Below are 26,432 nucleotides of genomic sequence, written 5' to 3'. Positions count from 1 at the left end.
ATTAATTAATTACGTGGTAATGCATTACACCCAACACTGCCTACAAAGCATATATACACAGACATTATAAAAATATATTAACATTACATATGTTGTTCTAAAAAAATTGTTTTCATATAAGATTTGAAGTTTAGTCATAAAAGTCATAGTGTGTGCACAATATGTACATGAATACTAACCACTACAAATGAAATCACCCATTTGATGGGTTATTTTGCAGAAAGGTAAATGCAAGTCACATAAGTGCAAACTTTAGCAATCTTTCACATAATCCATTCAATTACTCTGCAGTAGAAGGTAATCAGGTCTTTCCCCTTATTTTTTTCCTTCTCAACATGTCAAAATCAGGGATTATGTTTCAGTTAGCAGACTCAGCTTTTAAAAGAGGACATGAAAATCCTTGTAAGCCATTTCCAGTAGCTTTCGTGTAAAATCCAGTGGCATCATTCACTGACGGATATGTAAGGGTCCGTTTTTAGAGGCACATTTGTTCACATCTGGATAACATATCAGTTTTCCCTCTGTGGAGAGCGCATACTTCCTGCAGCAGTGCTCTGCGCTGGAATGTGCTCATGAAATGGTGTCGAAGCCAGCCAAGATATTTGAACTCGCTCAAGAACCTGAATAACCTACATATGTGGCTCGGCTTTCCTCATGTAAAGTGAATATGAAGTAGATAACCTGCAGAGAGGAATGTAAAAAACTTGTGGAGTTCAGGTTATGATGTGTTAAGTCATGTTTTCAACCAAACTTTCACGGTGCTTGCCATGTTAAACAACCTTAACAAATATTTTGGTCCCTTTGCAACTCACTATTGGAAAATGACTTCCTGTTTTAATCGTTTGCCATTCACAGTGAAACAGCTGCTGAAGTATTTAGCTATGAATAGCTGAAAACTATGCTTGCCTTAGCAAATATCACAAACAAAGCTCAAACATCTTTATTTCTAAAAGAAACCCTGAAGATGCTTTTAGATGGGATTACCTTGATGTGATGCATAAATACTTCTATTAAAGTCCCCCTGTTGTGAAAATCAAACTTTTAATGTTGTTTATATGTCTATGGTGTTTTTAATATGCCTATGCTTTAAAATGTCTCAAAAATGCGGTTTGAAATCTCTGGTGTTTCTGATGTCATAAACGTCAACGAGTGGATCTCTGAGCTGAGTGAGTGAGTGGAGGCAGGGCTCATTTGCATATTCATAGAACCGTGTATACTAAATGAGACAAGGGTGTCGAGTTACATTCAAGCTATTTTAAGGCATGAACAATTTTTTTTCATGGAATTTTTTTTAAAATATGTCATTTTGGTGATCAAAGATGAGATTTAAGGCTACAGGGGGACTTTAATGCATTAAAATGGATTGAAACTCTTGCTAAATCAGTCTTATAGTCACACAAAATTAATTATTTCTGATTTAAAATCTTTTAAATTACATTACTCTCCGTAGTTTAACACAATATTTCTATTATATTTTCAGGAAAAACGGAAAAGACAAGCCGAGATAGAGGACAAAAGAAGACAACTCGATGAACTTGTTCTACAACTTCAACATTTCAAGGTAAAAAAAACTCTTTTTATCATCTCTAAAAGTTTAAGTACAGCAAATTAATAAATGAAATGTCAGCGTTCAATATCTTTTCCTACATGTTTACATATCAATGCATTGCTATCTCAAAAAGTTGTCTTATACGTTAATTTCAGTGTGGACCATTTGTCCACTCGAGTCCATTTGACATCAAGGCTTTGGTTCATGTGCTTGTTTGAAGTGGTTTTCTGAATTTGAGTGTGCTTGAATCTTGCATAAATGAAGCTTCTGCTGATGCCATAACATTTGCATCTTTGTATCTCTGGGTAGTACAACACATTTCTCATAACTGCTTGACTCAGAATAAGAGTATAAGACAATACAATTGTGTCTCTTGCAGCAGACAATTGCAAATGTCAATCAGTAATCAGCTTTTTATCCGACAAGAAGACAAGCACATAAACGATGATGGAAACACTTTTACTGAATAAATCCCTGGATGCGCAAACAAAGTCATGTGACCTTGCCTCAACAGATCATGTGATCAGAAAATGTCCAAGAGCAAAGGGTACTGCATGTTTGGATGGACGATGAAGTCAGAACATTCTTAAACATAGTTTTGTAAAACATCAACAAAATGCACAGATTTTCCAAGAACTGCGAGTTGAGATGATCCTTAAAGGATATAACGGCAGGATATGGAATTCAATTTGGGTTTGAAATCTTAGAGAAGTAATTTCTCTCTTTTTTTCTCTCTACTGGAGTCTGAGTCAGGCCAACATGTCTGACTCTATAACATTTGAGTGTGTTATCAGATAGCCAGAGGTTTGCCTCATTTACAGAGAATTGCTCTGTAGTGTTATCACCCGAATTTCATGGCGGTTAGTTTATACAAATCAACCTCAATTTAAAGTCACTCATGAAAGAGATTTTGTCTAGGACTCAGGAGAGAAGGGCCTGAGGGAAAAGAAACAAAGATCTGATAATGCTCTACTGTGAGACTTTTATAAAGACCGCAGAGAGACTACAAGATAACAGTAATAGCTTATTGTGAATACGTTTCATGAAGAACATGAAGAACACAACAGCTAACAAGCCCTGACAATTAGCTAGCTAATCATATGCGCAAATTCTGGGTGATCTTGAAAATGAAATGAAAAGGAAGAGAATGTTTTTTCAAAGAGCTGAATTCAAAGCGAAGAATTGACTGAGAAAGAGAAGCACATCCAGGAAGGGAGATGTTTGTTTAGTAGTGGGTGTAAGCAAGTTCTCATCGGAAAGTACAGCTGCAACGACTGTGATGAATGTCGAGATTTTGTGAGAGCCATCCAAAAGATTTGTTTCTCAGTTTATTTTCTCATAGAAGGTTAAAATACTATGTGAAATTCTAAACATAAAGACAAAAGAATGTATGCTGTGCAGATACTAAACAAAACATTCATTAAATATATATATAAGTATTTACTTCTTCTTTTTTTTTAAATATAGTGTGCAGTCGGGTTCCAGAAGTAAAGATCCCTTTAATTATAGAGTAATGGATTAAAAACAGGCCTCATACTGTATAAATAAAATCTTAATTTAATGTCTTTAAAATAGCTTTATATTTCTTTTTTCTTTTTTTTTTTGGTTAGTTCACAAATTTTCATGGGATTGTAGTTCTTTTCTGTTAAGGACATTGTACCATTTTTGTCCAAATACTTTTTTGCTGATGTGATTTACCTCATAGCTGGTTGGTTCCTGGCTTATAGCTCTTTACAGAAGACTTTTTTAAATGCCCATACTATGCTAAAGTGCATAACAAATAAAGTTATTGTCTCCCAAAAAAAGAATGGATTTTGAACTGCCTGAAACTAGTCATCAGTTATCCCAGTCTTCCTGCTCTAACCTATTTAGGTTTGTAGGAAATTTGCATAATGCCAGCCTGTGGTCTTCATTGGCGTTCTGCAAACGACGGCTACTTTGACCTTCAAAAAACACTGTAATTGTAGCTGAGACTGAGTTTGGTTCTTGTTGTTCGACATGTAGAGAAGATGCTGTTTTTTGTGCTGCGGAAGCAAATCACAACTGACTATTTACTATATATACTAATATATACTCCAGTTTACACTCGCAGAAGATAAACCTTTAAAAGTTTTAAGTAAACTTAACAAAAACCTGTATGTCACTTTGCCTGCCAATCACTTTGCCTGCCAATCATGATTATAACATTATCGGCATAAGCTGACAATATAAGATTATATTTTTACAGTTTGGCAAGCGTATACCATGAAGTTTCACCCTTATTTGTTGTAAAAGTGGTTCTGTTGCCAAAGAGGACCACTGCCTAACATCTCTATGAGCTTTAAATGGATCAAATAAACCACCGTTCACCTTAATACTCTCAACGCCACTATAAAGAACTTTAAGATTATTTATAACTTATCTATAAATTAAAATTTAGATTTTCCACCCTACAGCAACAATATAGTACACATTCTACCAGCCAAAAAATTCCCACTTGGTTGGTCAGGAAGGATCAGGCTTTGTTTCTTCCAGAAAAGGTTTGTAATGACCGGCTGACCATACATTATCACGCTTATTAAACAACTTACCAAATAAATTATTATACAGTTATTATATATAGCCTACATACATGCATATTATACAGTTTATATATTCTTTATATATTTGATGGCAGAATGCCACAATTGGCCAATCACAATCAATTATCCCAGAGAGCCATGTAATAAAACATAATACAGCTTTCCACAAGCAAACCTTTAAGAATATAATGCGATTGTCAAGTTATGAAAATCTTAAATCAAAAAATTAGTGTTTAAGCACAATGATTTGAACACTGCTTTAGAAGCGCTGCCTTGAGTCTTTGAATCAGAACATGTGGGTAGACTTGAAATCTAAGACCGCATGCCTTCAGCAGCTTGTGAAACAGTCCTGAGCGTTCCTGAGTTCCTGCGGTTGACCTTCCTGGAGGTGATGACGAGGCGAAAGAGGTCCTGAGAGACCTCATCGCTCACACAGAGTCAGTTCAACCACAGCTGGTTACTTCCTTAACAGCTGCGCATGTTGGACAGATTTTAAATGTATTCAAGTTTACATAAGAATGAGGCAACACAGGACATTTATATTCTGAACTTAAACGTCAAACAATGCACATAAAAAGAGTTTTCTTTTGGTAAACCACAGTCCACACAATAATGAGCTGACTAAAGCATGAACTAAAATCCTGTTTTAGATTCAGCTGGTATATTTAGGCTACTTTCACCCAGCAGCAGTGCTGTTTGTAGTGCTAAATACGGTTTACGGTGTGGTACGGATTGACATTCTATAAATGAGTGTTGCTGTCTACTCCAAAGGCTTCAACCAAACATTTGGTCAGAAGGTCTCCCAAGCCCATCCAAACCCCTTTGTCAGCTTTTTGTCAAAGCTGTTTCTTTTTCAGCAGGGCAGTTCAAAAATACTGGTTAATTATGAATTGATGGATAAACTTGCACCTCACTTGGACTCATTAATTATATTATGTTACTCTTCTAGTGTTGGGTATGTTGCCATCTTTGATGCACATTTTAGTACAGTCAAGACAATTCAAGTCAACTTCATTTATATAGCGCTCTGTACAATACAGATTGTTTCAAAGCAGCTTTACAGTGATAATAGGAAATTAATGCAACAAAGATTGTTTTGGCAGTACAGCAGCTCTAGACGAATGCCATTGTCTCGCTTAAGTAGTTAAGTAGTAAGTTTTGAATGATTCATTTCTATTGTAAAAAATAATTACTTATTAACTTAGAGACACGTAAAAGCTTTTAAAACATCAGGAGTGGGGTAGTACTGATGAATTATGTCAAACAAAATAAAATGTGAAAATATCTTGAGCTTGTGTTTTAGTCATTTAACCAAAAAAACTTCTGACTTTGGGACAATGGAAACAGAAGTCCAAAAATGTTCGTTTCCAGGTGTTTGGACTCATTTCTGCAGAACTCTATTGTCACTATAGCCGCTTTTCCACCATCGGGCCGAACGGTTCTAAGAACGGTAAGGAACGGTTCCTGTTATATACAGTATCCACTTGAGCTTGGTTTTGGTTTGCTGGTATTGTCACCGTTCAGGATTGGTCACTTCCCTGTTGCCTGGTTACCAGTTTCTCTGTAGCTGGCCAAGCGCGATCCCAACTGATCTAGATCAATGACCTGATCAGAACCTGTTTTTTCCTTTCAGTCTAAAGCCATGAGGGAGAGATGGCTTCTGCAGGGTTCACCAGCGGTGCCACAAGATGAAGAGGAAGTTCGTAGGAAACAGGTTGAGCAAGATGAACTTCACGTCAAAACACTAGAACATACCATTCACAGGTACAATAACGCTTTCCTGATTATTCAGTATTTACGGGACACTTTTCACTAATCAAATCTTAATAAATAAGTGATGTTTCTTTGGGTTTTATGTTTACTTCCTGTGACTGCAACCACTGTCCCAAACACTGGAGTCATTTCCTCCAGACTTCAGTGGGATGTGTATTTCTGCTCAGCTTTGCTTTTAATTATAAGAACTTCAAAGCTGCTCTCTTTAAGCTCATCTGGTAGATGTATTTGAAGCTCTGCAGATGCCAATTTAAGGTTCCTCATATGGGACGCATTGCCAAACCAATGTGCATTTCAGTTGATTGCTCTGTAGCAGTATTATTTTTAAAAATCACTCATTGCTGTTGCTTCGAAAACAAGATGTTATGACTGCATGACGTACTAGAAAACCACCTAAATTGTGGTAGGACTGTTGCACGTGAAACTACATGGCTGTGGTGTATAGGTTGATCATTATGACATGCTTGAATCTAATCACAAACAAAACTGGAACGCATTTGGAATTTGATTTACAATCTAATAAGAAGATATGCAAAAACAAGAAACAGATGCACATATAACCATATACTAATAAAATAGCTTTCCATGACTGTTCATAAAATGCACATTCTTTTCCATTCACTTGGTGCGGGAGTTCCCATGGCTAAGGCTCTGGAACAGTAAATAATTGAACAATAAATGTTAGAACATTTGAATATTCCAACATAACTGCTGTGAAAATTGGTGCTCTTGGAAACTATGTTGGCTTAATTGAGGTTTACTGTATTAGCATGTGTTTTTTTTATCATTAAAGACAGCCTGGAGGGTCTTTTGATTTCTCTCATAATATGTTAAAAGGCTGAAGTTGAATGTCTCAACTAAGGCCTCTGAATGTTTGATGAAACCAGCAGGAGCAAGTCTAACCCAAAGATTATATCAAGAGTTTGAAATGGTATTTGAGGGCTTGCTGGTTTTCTAGTTTTGATGGAATCAATTGTTATTCAGATATTTCAAGTGAGTTGTGTGGGAGTGTTTGGAAGATGTTTGGATTTTGAAAAACTCATATTACATAAGTTATGTGCTACCTTTTGGTCCTCAGAGGTGATTATGTAATCAGTTAGTTTGTGATTGAAGTGGATGATGCTCTCACGCTCTATTTGACAGTAATGAAGTACATCATCGAGTTGACTGCGGATTTGCCCTTCCGTGATGTCATGCATGGAAAGTTAACGTCCAGTCCATTGTTTTGATTTGATTAAATCTCTGGGGCGGGCGTCCTCTCTGCACAGGATGTCACCTTAGAATGCCTGTTTGGGATGTTGAATTTTCAAGTAAAGTAAACACAGTGGTGTCATACAGTGTCTAAAATGAATTTGCATCAGTTATGACACACGCAAAGTAGGAAGGTGGGATCTTAACAGTTGATGCTGTTGGCCTTTGCTCTCCTAGTCACTGACATTTTACATCATTAAACAGCATCACAATTTGCATTTACTCTCACTTACGGTCATTTAAAAAAGCATACAACTTCCTTGGGCTGTAAGCTCCCATCTGTCATTGAAAGGGCGATTTAGTCAAATGGAAAGGGCGAATGTTCAGAAGATTGTGTGGCTGTACTGGTTGTGGGTGGAAGGTGATATATCCTGGTCTGGTGGGTGTGGGTGCCGGGGCAGGGTGCACTCGCACAGAAACCTCTCTGTCAGGACAGCGGCAGGAAAGAAGGAATAGAACCGCCTCTGTGGCGAAAGTATGAGATTGAGGGAGTGGCTGGTGGCTATTTCTGTGCCCTGCAGAGGAGATTCTCCTAAATAAATGGGTACTCAAGACTTGTTTTCCCAGAGTTGATAAAGAAGAATAAACTTGCTGTATAGTTAAAGAAACGTTACATGTTAAAGAGCCCCTATTATGCTATTTTAAAGGTTCCTTATTTTGTTCCGGAGGACCCTAGAAAAGGTTTACAAGCAGAAGATAAGATTAAAAAAACTCTTACATTTTCTCATAATATACATTGCAGCATCAGCTCTTTTCTCACAGTGTCTGAAATGGATTGATAAAGGATTTGGTTTCTCTAAACATCTCCTTTCTGAGAGCCTAAACTCTGCTCTGATTGGTCAGATGGCCCAGTCTGTTGTGATTGGTCTACTCTGCTCTGATTGGTCAGATGACCCAGTCTCTTGTGATTGGTCTACTCTGCTCTGATTGGTCAGATGACCTAGTCTGTTGTGATTGGTCTGCTCTGCTCTGATTGGTCAGATAACTCAGTCTGTTGTGATTGGTCTACTCTGCTCTGATTGGTCAGATGACCCAGTCTCTTGTGATTGGTCTACTCTGCTGTGATTGGTCAGATGACCTAGTCTGTTGTGATTGGTCTACTCTGCTCTGATTGGTCAGATGACCCAGTCTGTTGTGATTGGTCTACTCTGCTCTGATTGGCCAGATGACCCAGTCTTTTGTGATTGGTCTACTCTGCTGTGATTGGTCAGATGACCTAGTCTGTTGTGATTGGTCTGCTCTGCTCTGATTGGTCAGATAACTCAGTCCGTTGTGATTGGTCTACTCTGCTCTAATTGGTCAGATGACTCAGTCTGTTGTGATTGGTCTACTCTGCTCGGATTGGTCAGATGGTCCAGTCTGTTGTGATTGGTCTACTCTGCTCTGATTGGTCAGATGACCCAGTCTGCTGTGATTGGTCTACTCTGCTCTAATTGGTCAGATGACTCAGTCTGTTGTGATTGGTCTACTCTGCTCTGATTGGTCAGATGACCCAGTCTGTTGTGATTGGTCTACTCTGCTCTGATTGTTCAAATGACCCAGTCTTACAGTGTGTGTTGGGAACCAAACACTCATTATCATATCTGAATTTCAGCTCCAGGTCTTTCTCAGCACGTGTATACACAGCAGTATGAACAGTAATGATGGCTTTGGCTTTACCTCTTCTAGCCTCAGCTACAACTATGGTCAAAGTAGACATAGTCCGCAGGCAATAAAGACCATAGGTTGGCATTGTGCAAATTTGTTACAAACGGTTAGAGCAGGAAGACTACAATTTGAACTTCTATTATCAATGTATTATAGTTTAAACGATCTACTATGGTAATTGACAGCATGTAACAGATGCAGTTGACTGTTGTTTTGCAGTCTAAACAAGATGGATTATGAGTGGGACTGTTTGAGACACTTGTAAAAGAATGACTGTCAGCAGATAACACGCATTATCAACAGATGGCTATAGTTTTGAAATAGGCAAATATTTATCAGCCTAACCAATACATCACTCTATCACACTAAAATGCAAAGCATGAGGTTATGCCTGCCTGTTTAAAACAAAAAGAGAAAGAATGAAAGTTAGAAAAATAAAGAAAATTAGAAAAATAACGTCAAAGCATGCAACGAGAACATTAGTGTAACTTGTTTTGGCTGTGGTTCTGGTGGTTTTAACTATAGCCTCGGCTGAACAGCAATGTGTCTCTTGCGAGGGCAGACTTCTCCTAAAAACGTATCACTACAGAAGACAGCCCAGCCACTGAGTCTAAAGTGAAGCTCTAACTACCAGGCTTTCCAGGAAAAATGTGGCGTTGACATGATACTAACTCAGTCATAAAGCTCCCTCCCCGACACATCTGCACACAAACTGTTTATACAACTGAGCAAAATGAGCTCCTAATATGGTGAAAAGAAAGTGTAAGGTCTCTCGTCCTGCACTGGAGTAAAGACAGACAGAAAAATAAACATTACATCAGGCTTTCAGATAAGACTGCCTGTTATTACTATAGTAAGACCTCTTAATGTACAGTATCAGGAGCTACTGAATTTCTTCTGAGTCAATCAGCATGGAAGTTTTTGTGCCAGCTCAAGAACAGTGTTATTGTACCATTGAGATACCATTATAGTTTATATTTTAATAAAAAACATTTTAGTTAACTATAATAGCCCTGCTTCAGAAAAAATAATATTAACAATTAAAATGTTTTGGATGTTTTAGATCAGTGCTATTTTAGCCAGTTACCTGGAGCACTTTCATTTTCTTCAATAATTAGCAGGAGAATATTGAGTTAAATTTATGCAGTATTTTGTTCCACAAAGTCACACATGGACTCATTGTGCCGTAATGAGCGTTGCCCTAGAAACGAGAGGTTTCTGCGTCTGCAAACACCTCAGAGAAGAATCAAATGTTGTTGTTTCATGATTATGGTAAGGACAAACACACAATGTGAACACTGCAGAAGTCCCAGAGATCTGCCTCAGGGTCCTTTAGATTTGGCATCTGGTAAACTGGACAGGAAGCGCTCCGTCATGTGTTATCGTGGGAACAGGAGCGGGGGGCTGATGAACTCTGTCTGAGTGCAGGGACATCGCTGGACAATGATGATGAGCTCACGCCAGAGGTTACAGTGAAGATGCTCAGCAGAGATTTTGTAATGATTGCAAATGGGTGAATCTCACAAACAACAGGCCCTGATCACATTTCAACCCAAAATCAGAATTAATCAAAACTCAGCCTATTTTAGGACATTATTTTGAATTGTTGTAACGGTAATGCAAAATTTGTTTCATTATTATTATTATTATAACGATGTCAATTCAAATTAAGTAACTTTTATTTATATACAATAGCAATTTATAAAATACATAATGTTTCAAAGCAGCTTCAGTGATAAACAGGAAAATAATGATCAACACTTTCAAAAGTAATATAGGGTACTTGTAACTGAAATAAATGCATGGTTGCAAGTCAGAAATGCTGATTTATTGTTTTAATTAAACATTTTAAGTTGCATACATTATTTTGTTTAGTTCTTTTGACATAATAATGCTGATCATGACATTAACTTCATATTGTGTGTAATTTAAACTCAAATTTCTGAGTTAATTGACTGTTTCAAGAATTTAAGTTGTAGGAACTTGTGGATTTCTAGTTCCCAGCATGCTTTGCATAGGACTGGATAAGGAGAATAAATGTTGAATAAATGTTGTTATTTTATTTTTATTTTTTTTTAGTGATGGGAAAGGCCTGTTAGTGTTTATTGCAGTTATGTTTGACATTAAAAGAGTTTCTGTAATGTTGAAGTTTTTTTGCACTGTGCTGAAGAGTAATGAAGTCATCTAGCAATGACTGTGTTAATGCCGGATCTCACTTGTTCATTAAATATACATGTTAAATAAGTTATTTTAAGCATGTGCTATGATAGCTGTGGATTTGAACTGAAATAGATAAGATTAATTAGTTCCTGGTCTACAACTCAAGTAGTTGTAGCGACTTGCTACAAATTGTTAAGTCCCTTTAACTCAATGTAGTTTGTTGGTTGAATGTAATTTACTTCGAAGTTGTCATATGCAAACTCTTCCAAACAGAGATCAAATTCTGCTGTAAAGCAGCTCTAAAAAGACAATATTGTCATTATTCAGCTGAGGTCAGTTCAGTGTTGATTCAGGTCAGTTCAAATGAAAATAATTCAGTTCAATAAAATTATTTTTATTTAAGAGTGTTGAACACCCTCTACTTTACAGGCGTGAATTTGCATTTCCTTCAGCCTGATGCTTTTTTATTTCACTTTTGGTGTAAAAGGCCCTTATGATTAAAAAACAAAAAAACAAGCCCGGGTTGTAAAATGTAACGCTAAAGTAACGTAACATTACTTTCCATAAAAAGTAGTTCATTCTTCCAGAATTTTTTTTTTTTTTTTTTTTTTTTAGGGAGTAACGCAATATGAATTACTTTTAAAAGTAACTTTCCCCAAAATTGGTAAAGATGTATGAAGAAGTCACTTTCTAACCAATCAGCTTTCTGTTGGTCAGCATGGCAAATTCACATGACCAACTTGAACTTATGGCTGGATCTGAAATGAACTTGAACTGAAATGACTGGGTTTTTCACAAAAATTCACCAAACAACAGTAAATGTGACTGAAGCTTAATGGTTTTATGTACTGTAATTTAATTTATTAATAAAATCATTAAATAATTTATATTACATCATTTTTACTGTAATGCAGTAAAGTAATCTAATAAGAATGACTATAGAATAGTGGGAATCGCTTCTTACACTCAGATCCCACCGGAGAGAGTGATGCGGCGTGAGGAATCCTGCAGGAAGTGATGTGTGTGTGAGTGTGAGGCCTGGATGAGCTCATCAGACACCAGAAGATGCACTCTTGACCTCTGACTACGCTTCGGAACAAGGGAAAAAAGGGAGACACAAAAATTCTGCTTTCTGAATGAGTCATGTGGTCGACACCCATCGTGCTGGAGCTTACAGGCAGGGTGACTCAAGGATCGTTATGATCCAGTTCTCTATGACTGAAAAAATAACATTGATATATTGAGTAACCGATAAATCCACTAGATAATAATGTGGTTCAAGTCAAGGTTTTCATGCTTATTTTAGTTATTTACACATGGAGGTGCTGCATTAGCAGTTATTAATGAAAACATAGCAAGTGAAAGGGCCTAGTGTATATACAATCACACCTCACAGACACGCTCCAGTCATAGTTACGGATGTTGATGCAGATTTCCTGTTCCTCATTTTCCAAGTCTTTGTGGCTTTTTTCTGTGTGTGTGTGTGTGTGTGTGTGTGTGTGTGTGTGTGTGTGTGTGTGTGTGTGTGTGTGTGTGTGTGTGTGTGTGTGTGTGTGTGTGTGTGTGTGTGTGTGTGTGTGTGTGTGTGTGTGTGTGTGTGTGTGTACTTGTACAACTATCTCTGTGAGGACCAGTTTGAGTTTTAGACCATTGGAGTGAGGACAAAGAGAGTAAAGTGAGGATATTTTGGCCAGTCCTCACTTTCTGAGAGCCTTTAAAGGCCTGTTTGAGGGTCAAGACTTGGTTTTAGGGATAAGGTTATAATGAGGTTAAGGGTCGGTTTAGGGTCAGGGTTCGGGTTAGGCACTTAGTTGTAATGGGTAAGGTTAGGGTAAGTGGCTAGAGATTGCATTGTGTCAATGAATGTATAAGTTTACCCTATGAACTTATGTCATAAATCTCTTTTTTTCCTGGTCAATAATCATGTAAAGTTTTAATAGCTTAAATAAAGGACTTCAATGTGCCATAACAGAAATCACATTTCAAAAATGAACTTACCCTATGAAATATTCAGTCAAATAAAAAAAACTGAACTAATCCAGTCGCCCTATATGAATCACAAAAAGCTAATGTATGATTACTGATAATGCTATATATGAGTTAAGAATATCCAGTATACAGTCTTGAAAGATGCTTTGGCATGATTCCACCACTAGATGGCCTTGAAGCGCTGGCTCTTTGACTTTATCTCATATCTTGCCATGACAGGTCCACTCCTGCTCTTCCTGAGTCTCCAGTTTTGCAAGAAAGCAAGTTGCATATTTAGTCGTTCTAATATTTTAGTTTCATTTTTTTTTATTGACACTATTTACAAAATAATCTTCTATAGACATTGCAGTTAAAATTGTCAACGTACAAATTTTAGCAACTTTTGACATTCCCATAAATTAAAGTAAGACTCTTTAGATTAATTTGATGATCCAGTTCTTTTTACTTTTCTATTCATATCTACGTTTCCTATCTACTTTATAATTATTTTTATATTATGTTTCCCTTTTATTTATTTATTTATTTATTTATTTAAAGGTTAAAGCAATAGTTCTTTCAAAACCCAGACAGCAACATAATCCGGCCCAGATCCAGCCTTATGTTGGTGTCTGGGAATGCTCCTTAAAATGAATTACTTTTTTATATATATATATATATATATATATATATATATACATTTATAAAATATAAATATTTTACACACACATATACATACATACATATATATATATATATCATACATGTATTTCCCTCTTTCTATTTTTCTGCTCCGTACTTTTCCATAAAATGAAGAAGAAAAAAATATATATATACCACACAAATTGTATGGGTTACTCTTGTGATGCTTTTTTGTGGTGTTTTAGGGTCCGGGGGAGCAGGGTCATGCCGTCTAACATCTCTTTTCCGACTTCCACAGACTATATACAACCAAACGGCTTCCTTTAATTGGATTTGATCTTGACTTGTTGTGTACAAATCAAATGAAAAGTTCAGACAGTGCCTCATGTTGATGCATTCATGGCCATCCATTATGTTTGTACACATAGATAGCACATGTCTTTATGTAGAAGGGATTTTTGTAAGGAATCGTGGGAAGGCTCCTTCTTTTTTGTTATTGCAGACCAGTAACCTCAGTGATCCAAACAATAGCAGGAAATTCTCCTGGGCGGAGGCAGCGCGGCTTCCTCATTGGCTGCCAGCATTCACAATGAGTGAGAATGGAGTCCGCTGGGAAAAGTGGAATATGCGTGGCTTAATTGACACTAAAGGGATATGTGTCTCATTCATTTCCAGAATGTGTGCACACATCTGTGCATTCCAATGCATGATTTCATTCAGCGGGCAACACGTGTGCATGCTTTGAAAAAGTTCAAAGCGCTGATACAGTCAACAATTTTTATGTTTCTGATTTTTCTTCAGGAAATAAAGAGCACTGTCATGCCTGATTTTGTTTCTTTCATGGGGTGCAAAACTACTTTTAGAATGTCTAGACCGCCTTTTTCCATACAACATGGTTCCAAAAAAACTCCCTTGCAAAGAACACAAACGTTTTGCAAGTGAATGGGGTTATTAGGGGTTATTTTAAATTGTAATAATATTTCACTATACTGCTGACTTTAAAAAATCTTACCAACCCCAAATTGTTATATGATAGTGTACTTCAGAGGTTAAAATGCAACCTCTTCACATCTCTAGTTGCATCATTGATGCACTTGATCTCCATGTGAACCCAGACAGCAACATAGTGTCGGCCCAGTTCCGGCCCACATCCAGCACACGTTGAGTCCACATGTACCAGATGTGGCCCGGATCTGGGCCGACACTATATTGCTGTCTGGAAAACGGTCTCTGCTTTTCTGAAGAATTTATATAGCATGTTATGAATAATTAATTACAGTAAGTTTATGTATTGAATTCAAAAACAAGAGAATTGTTATGGTTTCTTGTGTTTTCGTAGATTGGAATCAGAAATCTGTCTTCTGGAGAACGAAGAATCCCAGATCTCGGCTAAAGAGCAGGTTCTCAGAGAGCGACTGCGTGAAACGGAGAGATCTATTGAAGATCTACAGAAGGCAAGTGATCCTCGAACACAGAGAGAGAGGCCTCGAAAACTGACCTCAGACACAGATAAAATGTCTGAATATCCTTGCAAAATATCAAAGCAAGTATCATTTATTTTACTAGAAGACAGGACAAATACCAGTTTAAACTGATGGACTACAACTGTGGTTACTCTTGAACTTGAGGGTTACTAATGGTGTGTTCGAGTCCTCAGGGAAAGTTCACATTTATGAGTCATAATTACAGCATCAGATTGGATTCAGATCACAGTGCTGATGAATCTTCTCTTAATTAACTACAAAAAATACAGCAAGAATTTTTAAACTCTACTTCTACAAAATAACGAACAAAGAATCCCAGAATCAACAACACATCAAGTGTGTTCTTGCTTTTTTATGTTTTTAATCAATTTATGAAACTAAATCGTTACATGTTCTACTTGTCTGCTTTTACAGCCTCATTGCATTTATACTCGCGCTCTTTTCTAACTATTCAAACTTGTGCGAGAACCATAAACTGTTGCTGGTCACAGAGCTTATTTTCTGCAATAATCCAAAAGCCAATGAAAAATGCTACTGGGTTTCTGTCGAGGGAACCAGGGTGAACCAGAGTCTTCGGGGTTGGCCTATAAATAAATACGTCAGCTCTATTAATATCCACAATGATTTCTCACGGACACGGAAACTCAGAAATCACATGACTTGAACACATATTCATACATCCACTAAAAATCACCTTGAATCCAGTAATTACAAAAATAGCTCAGTCCAAAGTAGTTCTCATTTGTTCATGCTAACCACTTCTACAGATTGATATTTTGTTATCTAACATTATGGCATGCAGACATTTTTTAAATGTGGTATGTAGAAGTATGTAATTTTTTTTGGACTATCTGTTTTTTGTTTTTGTTTTTACCCCTTCCAATAGCAGATGAGGAATAATTCTGGAAACCTGTTTGAAACAGTCATCATTTTTCCATTTTTTTCCATTTTACTGACTATAAGTAACTTTGCAACTATATGTCAACTATCAACCATAAGGGTATCAGTAGACTGTTACATTATGGTTAGGTTTTAGGGTTAGTAGAATAAGTTGACATGTAGTTACAAAGTTACTTATAGTCAGTATAATGTCTGTTGAGGAGCATCACAATAAAGTGTTATCAGATATTAAGCAGACAATCTACTAATCCTCTAATGAGAGTTAGTTGACATGTAGCTGGAAATGTACTTATAGTTAGTAGAATGTCTAAAGTGGGCCATCAAAATAAAGTGTAACCATATGCTTTGGTCACAATAGTCGTGCAGAAATTACACACTTTGTCTCTAAAAGTCTAAATAATGTAACAGTAATGCAGTAATTTAGAGGAATGCAGCTATTTAAGAAACACTGGGTAAAAATGTAACAAAGCACAAGTATGTTAAGCATCATCTTTTCTTCTTTTTTTCTACAGAGTCTTCAGAATCAAGATGGAGGTATGGAAGTCATTTGCATCTGTTTTGTACTAGATGTGTGGGTTTTTTGGTCCTGTAGTGCCAAAATCGGTTTCAATACAACATAGACATTTCAGGCCTAGTTCATGGGCATCTCGGTCATGGATGTTACTTCCAAGGTACCAGTGTGATGGTAGACAGTCACTCAAAACGTGCTCTTCTCTTGCATCCTTTTGTGGGACAGAGGTTTCCAACATTGGACCATTTCCCTCTTGCCTCAGCTGGACTATTGAACTCCACACATATGGCAATGACTCTGCACTTTGTTTACCTTGATCCACCTATTCACAGGGAATCCCTGTATCCCAGAGCCACCATTGTTTTGCTGTAATTCACTTGCGCTGCTTTTGCTGTCTAAGCAATGGGCTGTTTTACGGGAAAAAAAGGGGCGATAGAGAGAGAGAGAGGGGCACTCAGTTTAGTATGGGGTATTGGAAGGGGAGGGAGCAAACTCTGTGGGCTTTTGAACACAGGAATCTAGTTTTAGTGTCTCTTCTGCTCTCCACCGGACAGATGCGGTGAATTACAACTGCTCCCAGATCCCGGACCTCCCAGAACTGAACTCCCAAACTCCCGTCTCAGCTTCAGGCGATCAACAACCGCCAAGAAAATCTGGTAGGTGCTTGTTGGGCTTGTGGGAGGGGCTGGGGTTGGTCACGGGTTTGGGCCAAGGCCAAAAGTGGGTATGGTAATGTAGATTACAGATGGCGCAGTTACTCGCCATGCGAGGATGGCATATTCCATAATCTATGTACAGTAGGGTAACCGGTCACCAGTTTCAAACACATATCAAGGGCTTAAACTGCTTTTGTTGGGCATGTGCTAATGACCAGTTCAGAGAAGCTCAGCTTACAATAGGCCTGTGATGGAGATGAGTGGAAAAGTCCATTGCCGTAACCATTTATTGCATGTCTAGTTCATGTCTCACTCCATCAGTTGCAGAGAAATGGTATGAATGTACAGGGGGGAAATCTGTTCCAGAACAGCTTTGAATAAAATCAAGGCATCAGCTGAAATTCTTCAGGTATACTTCTTCATTCATTCAAGTACTTCATTTCTTTACATATAAGGTTTAGATCAGTGGTTCTCAAATGGTTGTAGACTTTACATTGGACACCAAGTTGTGAAAGTACCACAATTAATCATCGTTTAAAATGTCAAAGAAAATATGAAGAACTTCATAAGTATTGCTGTGAACGCAGTTCACTGAACTGCATAGGTCCATCAATATGCAAATGTTATTAGCATGACATTGGCTAAATAGGAAAATGCATAATGCATAAACAACAGCAGAAGTGTGATTTATCAACAAACACTGGACCAAATTAGTACTTGCCATACAGTACAACCAATCGGCAGATGAATGTGCAGGAAAAGTTATTGGACATTTAAATGCATGTTAATTGCAATGCATGAAAATGTATTGTAGTTTAAATTTATATTAAATGCAAAGTTGCTAAAAAAAAGTTAAAGTTTTAAAGTTGCTGCAGAATGAACTGACAAACATTTATGGAAAACTAAAATATACTTTAATGTAATTTCTATTAAACTTGTATGTCATGTATTTAGATATATTTGCAATTACACATTTGCAATGATGAAGTTGCACTTTAGTACATTTAAAATATATGAATGTTTTTTTATTTAGTTAAAATTATATTACCTGCAAGTGAATTTTTAAAAATATATATACTTTTAAGATTTGAAGGACACTGCAAGTGCACTACAGTACAGTAATGCTCACTTCTTTTTCACAAGGATATTTTTTAGCTGCCCTAACTATGCACAATTACATGGCTAGTTGCATTTTATAATTTGCATTTAGCAATTTCTTTTTTCTTTCCTGCGGCTTATTTTTAGTTGCAAGCCTCCAGTTTAGAACCACTGGTTTTAAGGGGGGGAACACATTCTGTTGTCTATAAGTAACATTGCACCTACAAGTCTACTAACTCTCATTAGAGTGTTAGTAGAGTATTAGTAGACTGGTAGGGTTAGGGTTAGATTAAGTTGACATGTAGTTTCAAAGTTACTTATAGTCAGTATAATGTCTGTTGAGGAGTGTCACAATAAAGTGTTAACAGATATTAAGCAGACAATCTACTAATACTCTAATGAGAGTTAGTTGACAAAGTTACTTATAGTCAACAGAGTTTTCAAAAGGGACCATCAAAATAAAGTGTTACCAATAACTCCAAAGATTGTGTCATCAACTAAGCTTACGTCAGCATACAGCGGTTACTGGCAACAGCGTAATAACAGTGCAAAGGGTAGGTTGAATTTGTTTTCTGCCTCTGTTTTTAATGCAAATTTATGAGACTGTATGAGTATTGCATGGGCATAGTACCATCACTGAAGAACCCATTAATAATAAGCATGCCACATTTCAGTAATGCATGATAGACCACCCTGAGTAGACATTAACCCACAACCGTCTGCACTCTTCCCCAAGCATTATACGCCATGGAGATCAATGTCGAAAAGGACCGGAAAACGGGTGCCACCAAGATCCTCTCGACCTCAGCAGTCAGTCCACGGGACGCTCACCAGAGGGGCATCAAAGTCTACGACGACGGCCGCAAGGTGATCTATGAGGTGCGTTCTGGGGGATCTACCACACTGGAGAACGGCACGCACCCCTGGAGTCCCGGACAGGTGGACCAACTGATGCAGCAAGTCGGCCAAACCCAACAACGAGACGACGTCGGCCGAGTCACTGTCACTCCTGCTGAGCCACAGCCAAAGGGAGGACAGTTGAGCACCAGAGAGGCCAAGCAAGACACAAAACAAACCCCTAGCAAAGGCTACGAAGGCGAGGTCATGGAGACGCCAAAGGCCTCGGCCGACAAACCGGTGACCATGATCTTCATGGGCTACCACAGCATTGAGGACGAGGAGGAATCCAAGAAGCTGCTCGGCTTCGACGGCACCATCAAGGCCGAGATCGTCCTCATCGACGAGGACGACGAGAAATCTCTTCGGGAGAAGACCGTCACCGATATGTCCACCGTCGACGGCAACGCCGCAGACCTCGTGTCGGGTCGGCCTCTGTCCGACACCTCTGAACTGTCCTCAGAAGGCAAAGACGAAAGCTCGACCAAGGAACTGCCACCCACAGGTACTGAAAAGAAAAAACGCTGCCAGTGCTGTGCTGTCATGTGACCTTTCTCCCGCAACTTCTCTTTTCCTGGAGCACATTCACCAAGGCTCTGCCTTCCTTTAAAAAACAAATCTCACCCTGTTACTAACAGCACCTCCACCTCTGTGACGTGAGGGAAGTACGCTTCTCACTCTTTCTTTTCCACAGATCGTCTGGTTCTCTTGGTGTAAGGTTGCACAACATTTTGAAGACAAGGCATTGGCCGATAGCGTATCACACACTCTTAAAAATAAAGTTCTTTATTGGCATTGATACTTCCATGAAGAACCTTAAACATCCATGGAATCTTTCTAATACACAAAACATTCTTTATAGTGGAAAAAGGTTATTTAGATTTTTTAATGTTCTTCACACTTAGAAAAAAAAAAACGGTTATTTTAAGAATTGTTAATTAAAAGGTTCTTTGGGGAAACAAAAATTCTTCTATGGCATCACATCGGGGGGAAAAACCCTGTTTGGAACCTTAATTTTTAGGAGTGTACGTGAAGCTTTTGCCCCATTAAAAAAAAAAAAAACGTTTTATTATTCTTTCTTGTAATTATCGTTTGAGATATAGATGAAAAAGCCAAAAAATAGTATGTCAATGTAGAAGACTTCAACCTAGAAGTCCAATATATAAGGTTGGATAATTTCATAGAACTTCATACAATGGTGTAGCACTGATTTTACAAAAATATTGTCCATAAATGTCCATCCCATTTGATCATTCACATTATGGAAACACAAAGGTAGATCCATACATAAGCATGTTTGACTATTATTATGTTGTCCAGTAGCCTTACGAAGCCTTCAAATTACTTAACAATTATCAGAAGCATTGTTTATCAAAGATATTTTTGTTTACAGATCCAGATTTATTTTTCCCAACAAATAGAGACAATGTACATATGCTCGCATTCAACTGATCTCACTGAAAGACGTTTGCCTTTCTGTGCCTCCGTATCCTCGTATTTGATGGGATTTTAATGTTTTCAGCTCCAAAAAAGGCACTGAATATTAAACAGACTTACTCTAAAAAAGGTTTCAGATTCGACTGCTCTCAGATCAGCTGAATCGTTCAAACAGCGTTCAGACAGAACACAGAACAATATCAAGCTCAGCACTGCCAATGTGTGCATTGATAAAACCTCTCAGAGAATAAAAGCTCTGCTGTGACACAGACAGACTCTCGATTACATGCACTATGGAAGTAAACAAGGTGCTAAATATATTTAGGTCCATTTGCTCTCAACTTCGACACTCAAATTCAAAGCATGCATCAACCGAGGCATTAATCCTTTTTGATGTAAAGTGACAGGTTAAGCAGTGAGAGAAATATATAAGAAACATTACTATGGTCTGAACTATTGTACATGAATAGTTTCGAATAATTACGGCTGCATATATCTAATATGCCTGTAGATAAAGATTGTATATATATATATCCCACTCAAAATGAGTGTTTAATCCACACTTATTTATATTGAAACCTGAAAGTTTATTTAATTATGCACATTGTTTGCATATTCACACTTAGATGCCAAGACTTCTCAGTATGGTCATAAAGGACATATTTTATTTATTTCTAAGTAAATTCTTCTTCTTTCACTAATACCAGCTGCCTTGCTGTTTTCTGTATTCATTTTTCTAAGTCTTGCCACATTACTGAAGAACTTGTTTTAGTGCCATAAAACATCATGTTTTTGTACAAATGATACTCAGATGGGGAAATGAAAAGCCAGCTTACTGTCACTGCTCATATTCACAGTGAACAAATGTATGAAATATGGTCAAGATATTGGTAAAACGCTGCCCTTTTTGCCCGTCTTCCATAACTCACAGTACCTGAAATATGTTTCACCCAGTCTAAAATGAAGATAAATCTACATTAGTGTGGGTAAATTAATTTTTGAGTGCTGAATTAGGCTTTTTTTTTTTTTTTGTCTTTAAGATCTGATGTTAATCTTTGATTCATTGATTTCCCAGAAACAAGATTAATCAATAATTGCCTAAATAAGTTAAATATGCAGAATCAATTCATGTACAATGGCCGATGAAATTCATTATACAATGACATGCTATAGATAACTTGTTTAAAGTGCCGTGTATTGAGGCCGTAGCTGAAATGATTCTGTAATCAGTGCCAAAACAAAATCACAGTTCACCTTTTTAGGCTTAAAGACCCCATGAAATTGCTTTCATGAGTTGACATTTCCTGTTGAAACAGGAAGTTGGGCCAGAAGTTAGCTAACAGCTAACTAGCTAGTCACAGCCCACCAAAACCAAGGATTCAGGGTCTGACTGGATAGTTTTGGCAATTATCCCCTGCTGGTCGATGCTATAACTGCACCTCCAACCCGATCTCATGAGAATACTTGAATGTTATGACTTGGTGATTTTGTATGAATTGATTCTTATGAAAACATGATTTTTTTTAGAATAAGCATTCAGCTCAAACGAACCGTCAGTGAGGCGTAAACAGATTTGCTATTCAGCACCAAAATATTTATGAACTGCCATAAGAGTGTGTTGAATTTTCCTGCAGCTGTAGAGTAATTAGTTATTGAAAATGTATAGCAGATGTGACTGGCTAAAAAAAACGAAACTGTACGAAACTGACTTCCCGGGTTGCATACTGTACTTCCGAACATGCGTCAACCGAGGTGAATGGTAGCATTTAGCTCTCTCCAAGTATATTAAATACATACTATTTAACACTGGATTTTATTTTTTTGTTGTCCAGGCCCCTGTGAACAAGATAAGTCATCAATATTCTTGTTCAGCACATTTTTAAATGCATGTATCTGTTAAATGTTAATGTTTTCAAACTTTATGAGCACACACAGATGGTCTCGAAGCGAACTAACTTGGACTTTTTTTAATTCATGGGGTCTTTAAGACTGGCTGAGCATTTCACGTTTGAGTCTGTTTACACAATGTAGTTATGAACAAGCTACTTAAAACATTTATGATCCCAGAAGTGTCCATGTTGTCTATCAGGATCTTTCAGCCTCAAACTGCCGAACAGTCAATTCAGTTTTGGACTCCGATCTGCCATGAAATTACTGCTGTGCTTCTTAATTGAGATTCTGCTGTATTTTTGTAATCTTGAAGTGTAATTTTTAATTGTTCCACTTTGCTTATCTTTTTTAATGATTATAACATTCTCTTTCTGTATCATATCATCCTTTTCCTCTCTCTCTCTCACACACACTCTCTCCAGTACGGACTGCCAGCACCGATGCTGTAACATTGGCTTTAATTTATTTATTTTTTCCTTTGTATGGTATACTTAGTCCAATAAACAGCATTTTTTCCAATGTGCCTACCCTCCTGTGTCTGTGCTATGGTTCTTTCTCTAACTAATTTCCCATCATCGGGACATTACTACCACTTCCCTCTATCCATAACCTCATCATCCCTCCTCACACATGTTTCTGGGCAGCACTAACTACAGTCTTGAGCTACTCTCTCCAGATGTGAATGAGATGCTGATGTGTCTGTCCCGCTTCACAGATTGCATGAACAGCAAGTTTAACCCTCACCAGATCTGTTCCCTCGCTCACAGTTAAAGCTGAGGAGTTGTGAATTCACTGCAGGTTTGTAAGAGTCATCATATCAGTAGGATTAGAAAACCCTGGACTCTGACAACAGAAGGAGCGTCATATTTGAAATATGTAAATATTAAGTATATTTGTGTTTGTTTTTCAGTAAAAACATCCTTACAACAAGATCGTCTCTTCTGCTCACCAAGGCTGCATTTATTTGATCAAAAATACAGTAAAAATGGAAATATTGTGAATTATTATAATTCAAAATAGCTGTTTTTTTATGTGAATATGTGTTAAAATGTAATTTATTCCTGTGATCAAAGCTGAATTTTCAGCATCATTACTCCAGTCTTCAGTGTCACATGATCCTTCAGAAATCATTCTAATATGATGATTTGATGCTCAAGAAACATTTATGATTATTATCAGTGTTGAAAACAAAACGTTTGCACGGTAGTGTATATAATATAATCTAAAAATAAGCTGATACAGTCTTGCTTAACCAGTAAATCTTTCTTGTTTCAAGGATGTTTTTAGTGGAAAACTGACATTCTCATTTAGCTAATCTAATGACTTAATACTGTAATAAGCACCAAAGGGCATCACACACACTCTAGCCTTTAACTATGTACATATTATGTGTTTATAATCAGCATTTCACTTCATTATAGCCTGATTCTCCATCTTCAGTTTCAATTATTCGCTTAGCATATTGCATTGTAGAGAGCAGGGTGGCCAATGTAATGTCAATATATAATTCAATTGAATCTAAAATAAGCATTTTGCACAATATTTACTGTAACTAGATTTTGGAGCTGACACAACTGGTACAAAACACTGGGACAAAACTATACATGGTTAATTGACCAGTGCTAATAATCTTTATATTAGATGATCAACATGGTTTGCCTGAACGGATGATTGATACTTTGAAGAACTGTATTTCATAATATACAAAGTACTGACAGTCTTCCCTCATAACGCCTAAACACCCTATCTGTTAGCAGATATTACTAGTTGTTTAACGAATACACAAAATTTATGATTACTAAAAAACTTACTAATGTGCATTAATACCCTCCGCTTCATGTTTGCTATAACATATTGAATACTATGGGTGTTGTAACTGAGTTGTTAAAGAGCTGGGCTGGTAACTGAAAGGTTGTAGGTTCAAACTTTGGGATGATCCACTATTTGTGCTCACCGATAACTCCAAGTTACGTACTGTAAGTTACTTATAATAATGAATAATAATAATAATACATATATTTTATATAGCGCCTTTCAGGAAACTCAAGGTCGCTTTACAATAAAGTACAAATAAACATGACATAGAAACATGACATGAAACAATGCAAATACATTGAGATGGATAACATAATAGATAGTGGTATATAAACATAGAAATCAAAAAAGCCCTTCCACCAAAAGATGATAGTTTGTGTCTACTTGAGTAATTCATCAGTTGAGCAGACGTCTTCAGCTGCCTTCCCTCCAGATACTTTAACAATTAGCACATTTATAAAATGTAAAATCAAAAGTAACTCACTTCATTCACATAAAAAATAAATAAATAAATATATATCACTGAATCAACATACATTAATTTATGCCAACAATTTTTTTTTATGCATTAGATTGCAGGTTACCACTTTGTATACAGTGTAAAAACTATAGATTTTCTTTATATTATGTTGCATTAGTGCAAATCTTCCTGTGTTTGTCAGGTAGTGAATCTCAGATAAATATTAATATATATTGCAAAAAAAATATCAAATCGCCTAACACATCCACATCCATTTTTATTCAAAATCACTTGAGTCACAACTTGTAATTACAATTTGAGAGCATCATTCAAGACGTTCAATATAATGTCATTAGTCAGATTGGCTTCCAAGAATAACAACAGCACAGCTGCAATCCTCCCTCATTTACATAAACCATTCCAGTGACAAACGGTTTATTTACACGATTCTTCTTCTTCTTTCCTTTTTCTTTTTTTTCAAAAAAGGACTTGCAGTAGTTGAAACACTTATGGACAGAGCAATAAAGATATCTCAAAAATGATACATCTAGGGGTACAACTGCTTGTCACTGGGACAGATGTAGCTTATTTACCCAAAAAAACGTAATGGTAGTATACATCAGGGTTCACCAATCTCGGTCCTGGAGGGGCCTGCAGAGTTTAGCTCCAACCAGCTCCAACACACCTGTTTGAAAGTTTCTAGTATGCCTAGTGAGACCTTGATTAGCTGGTTCAGGTGTGTTTAATTGGGGTTGGAGCTAAACTCTGCAGGACAGCGGCCCTCCAGGACCGAGATTGGTGAACCCTGGTATACATTAAGGGTACATATTACTACTTTAAAGTACTAAAATGCACCTTATAGGGGTTAATAAGACACAAAGTTGTCCTTTTAAGGCCACTGACCTACCATTTTATTTTTTCTGACAAGTGTATAAAATATGAGATATAACCTAACACCCCCTGTGAAATCTGTATTATGTTTAGCATTTTTAAACATTATCAAGAGTCCCTCCGCTGTCCTGAGTGGCGAAGCTGGATCTTGATATCAAGAACTGTAGGAAATATTCCCATGTGTGGAGCGGAAACATGAGTGGAAGAGTTTGCAGGACCTGGAGGACTTTTCTAAAACAGCTTCACTGCTCAAGACAAACAGGCACTCGTGACCAGTTAAAGATACGAGAGGAAAACAGAATATTGGGGTCAATATCGTCATCATGGCCAGTACTAAAAATAATAATAATTAGTATTTATTATCAGTTATGTCTGAACTAAACTCTCTGACTTGATTGCAAACAGGCTTTGAGAGAATATACTAGAACACACATTTAGAGAAGATGCTGATTAAATCTATCTAACTTATCAAAGCTCCTCCATTATAGAGAGTGTGTGTTGAACAAACATGCTCATGTAGGAATAAAGGGTTAGTTAACTCAGTCATCATTTATTCATTCCAAACCCATAAGTCTTCTGTTCATAAAAGCCTGAATTAAATCTCTTCATTGTATAAAGCAATCATATCCTATGGATTCAACACCTCCAAAACCCTTTTAGACCTTGATATCTTAATTTGGGTTTGGTTTTGAAGAATGGGATGATGTGGGATTGGTATGATGTGTGTGTGTGTGTGTGTGTGTGTGTGTGTGTGTGTGTGTGTGTGTGTGTGTGTGTGTGTGTGTGTGTGTGTGTGTGTGTGTGTGTGCATATTTAGCATTTCAAACCCACCACATTATCTTGAC

General features: G+C 37.1%; 1 protein-coding gene across 2 annotated transcripts in view; it reads left to right on the top strand.

The window, feature by feature from the left end:
* Nucleotides 1-26,432, top strand: part of palm2akap2 (PALM2 and AKAP2 fusion) — a 105,583-nt gene that overhangs the window by 37,898 nt on the left and 41,253 nt on the right. Inside the window, exons 4-9 of one of the 2 annotated variants that reach the window (XM_084104574.1) lie at nucleotides 1,481-1,561; nucleotides 5,744-5,874; nucleotides 14,888-15,002; nucleotides 16,445-16,466; nucleotides 16,998-17,099; nucleotides 18,934-19,599. In XM_084104574.1, coding sequence (XP_083960700.1) covers nucleotides 1,481-1,561; nucleotides 5,744-5,874; nucleotides 14,888-15,002; nucleotides 16,445-16,466; nucleotides 16,998-17,099; nucleotides 18,934-19,599 — 1,117 coding nt within the window. The remainder of the gene's footprint in view (nucleotides 1-1,480; nucleotides 1,562-5,743; nucleotides 5,875-14,887; nucleotides 15,003-16,444; nucleotides 16,467-16,997; nucleotides 17,100-18,933; nucleotides 19,600-26,432) is intronic. The other variant, XM_084104575.1, reaches the window with a different exon arrangement.

This window comes from Abramis brama (genome assembly GCF_963993115.1).
Source record: "Abramis brama genome assembly, chromosome: 25".
Lineage (NCBI taxonomy): Eukaryota > Metazoa > Chordata > Actinopteri > Cypriniformes > Leuciscidae > Abramis > Abramis brama.
This window is presented reverse-complemented; position numbering and strand designations above follow the sequence as displayed.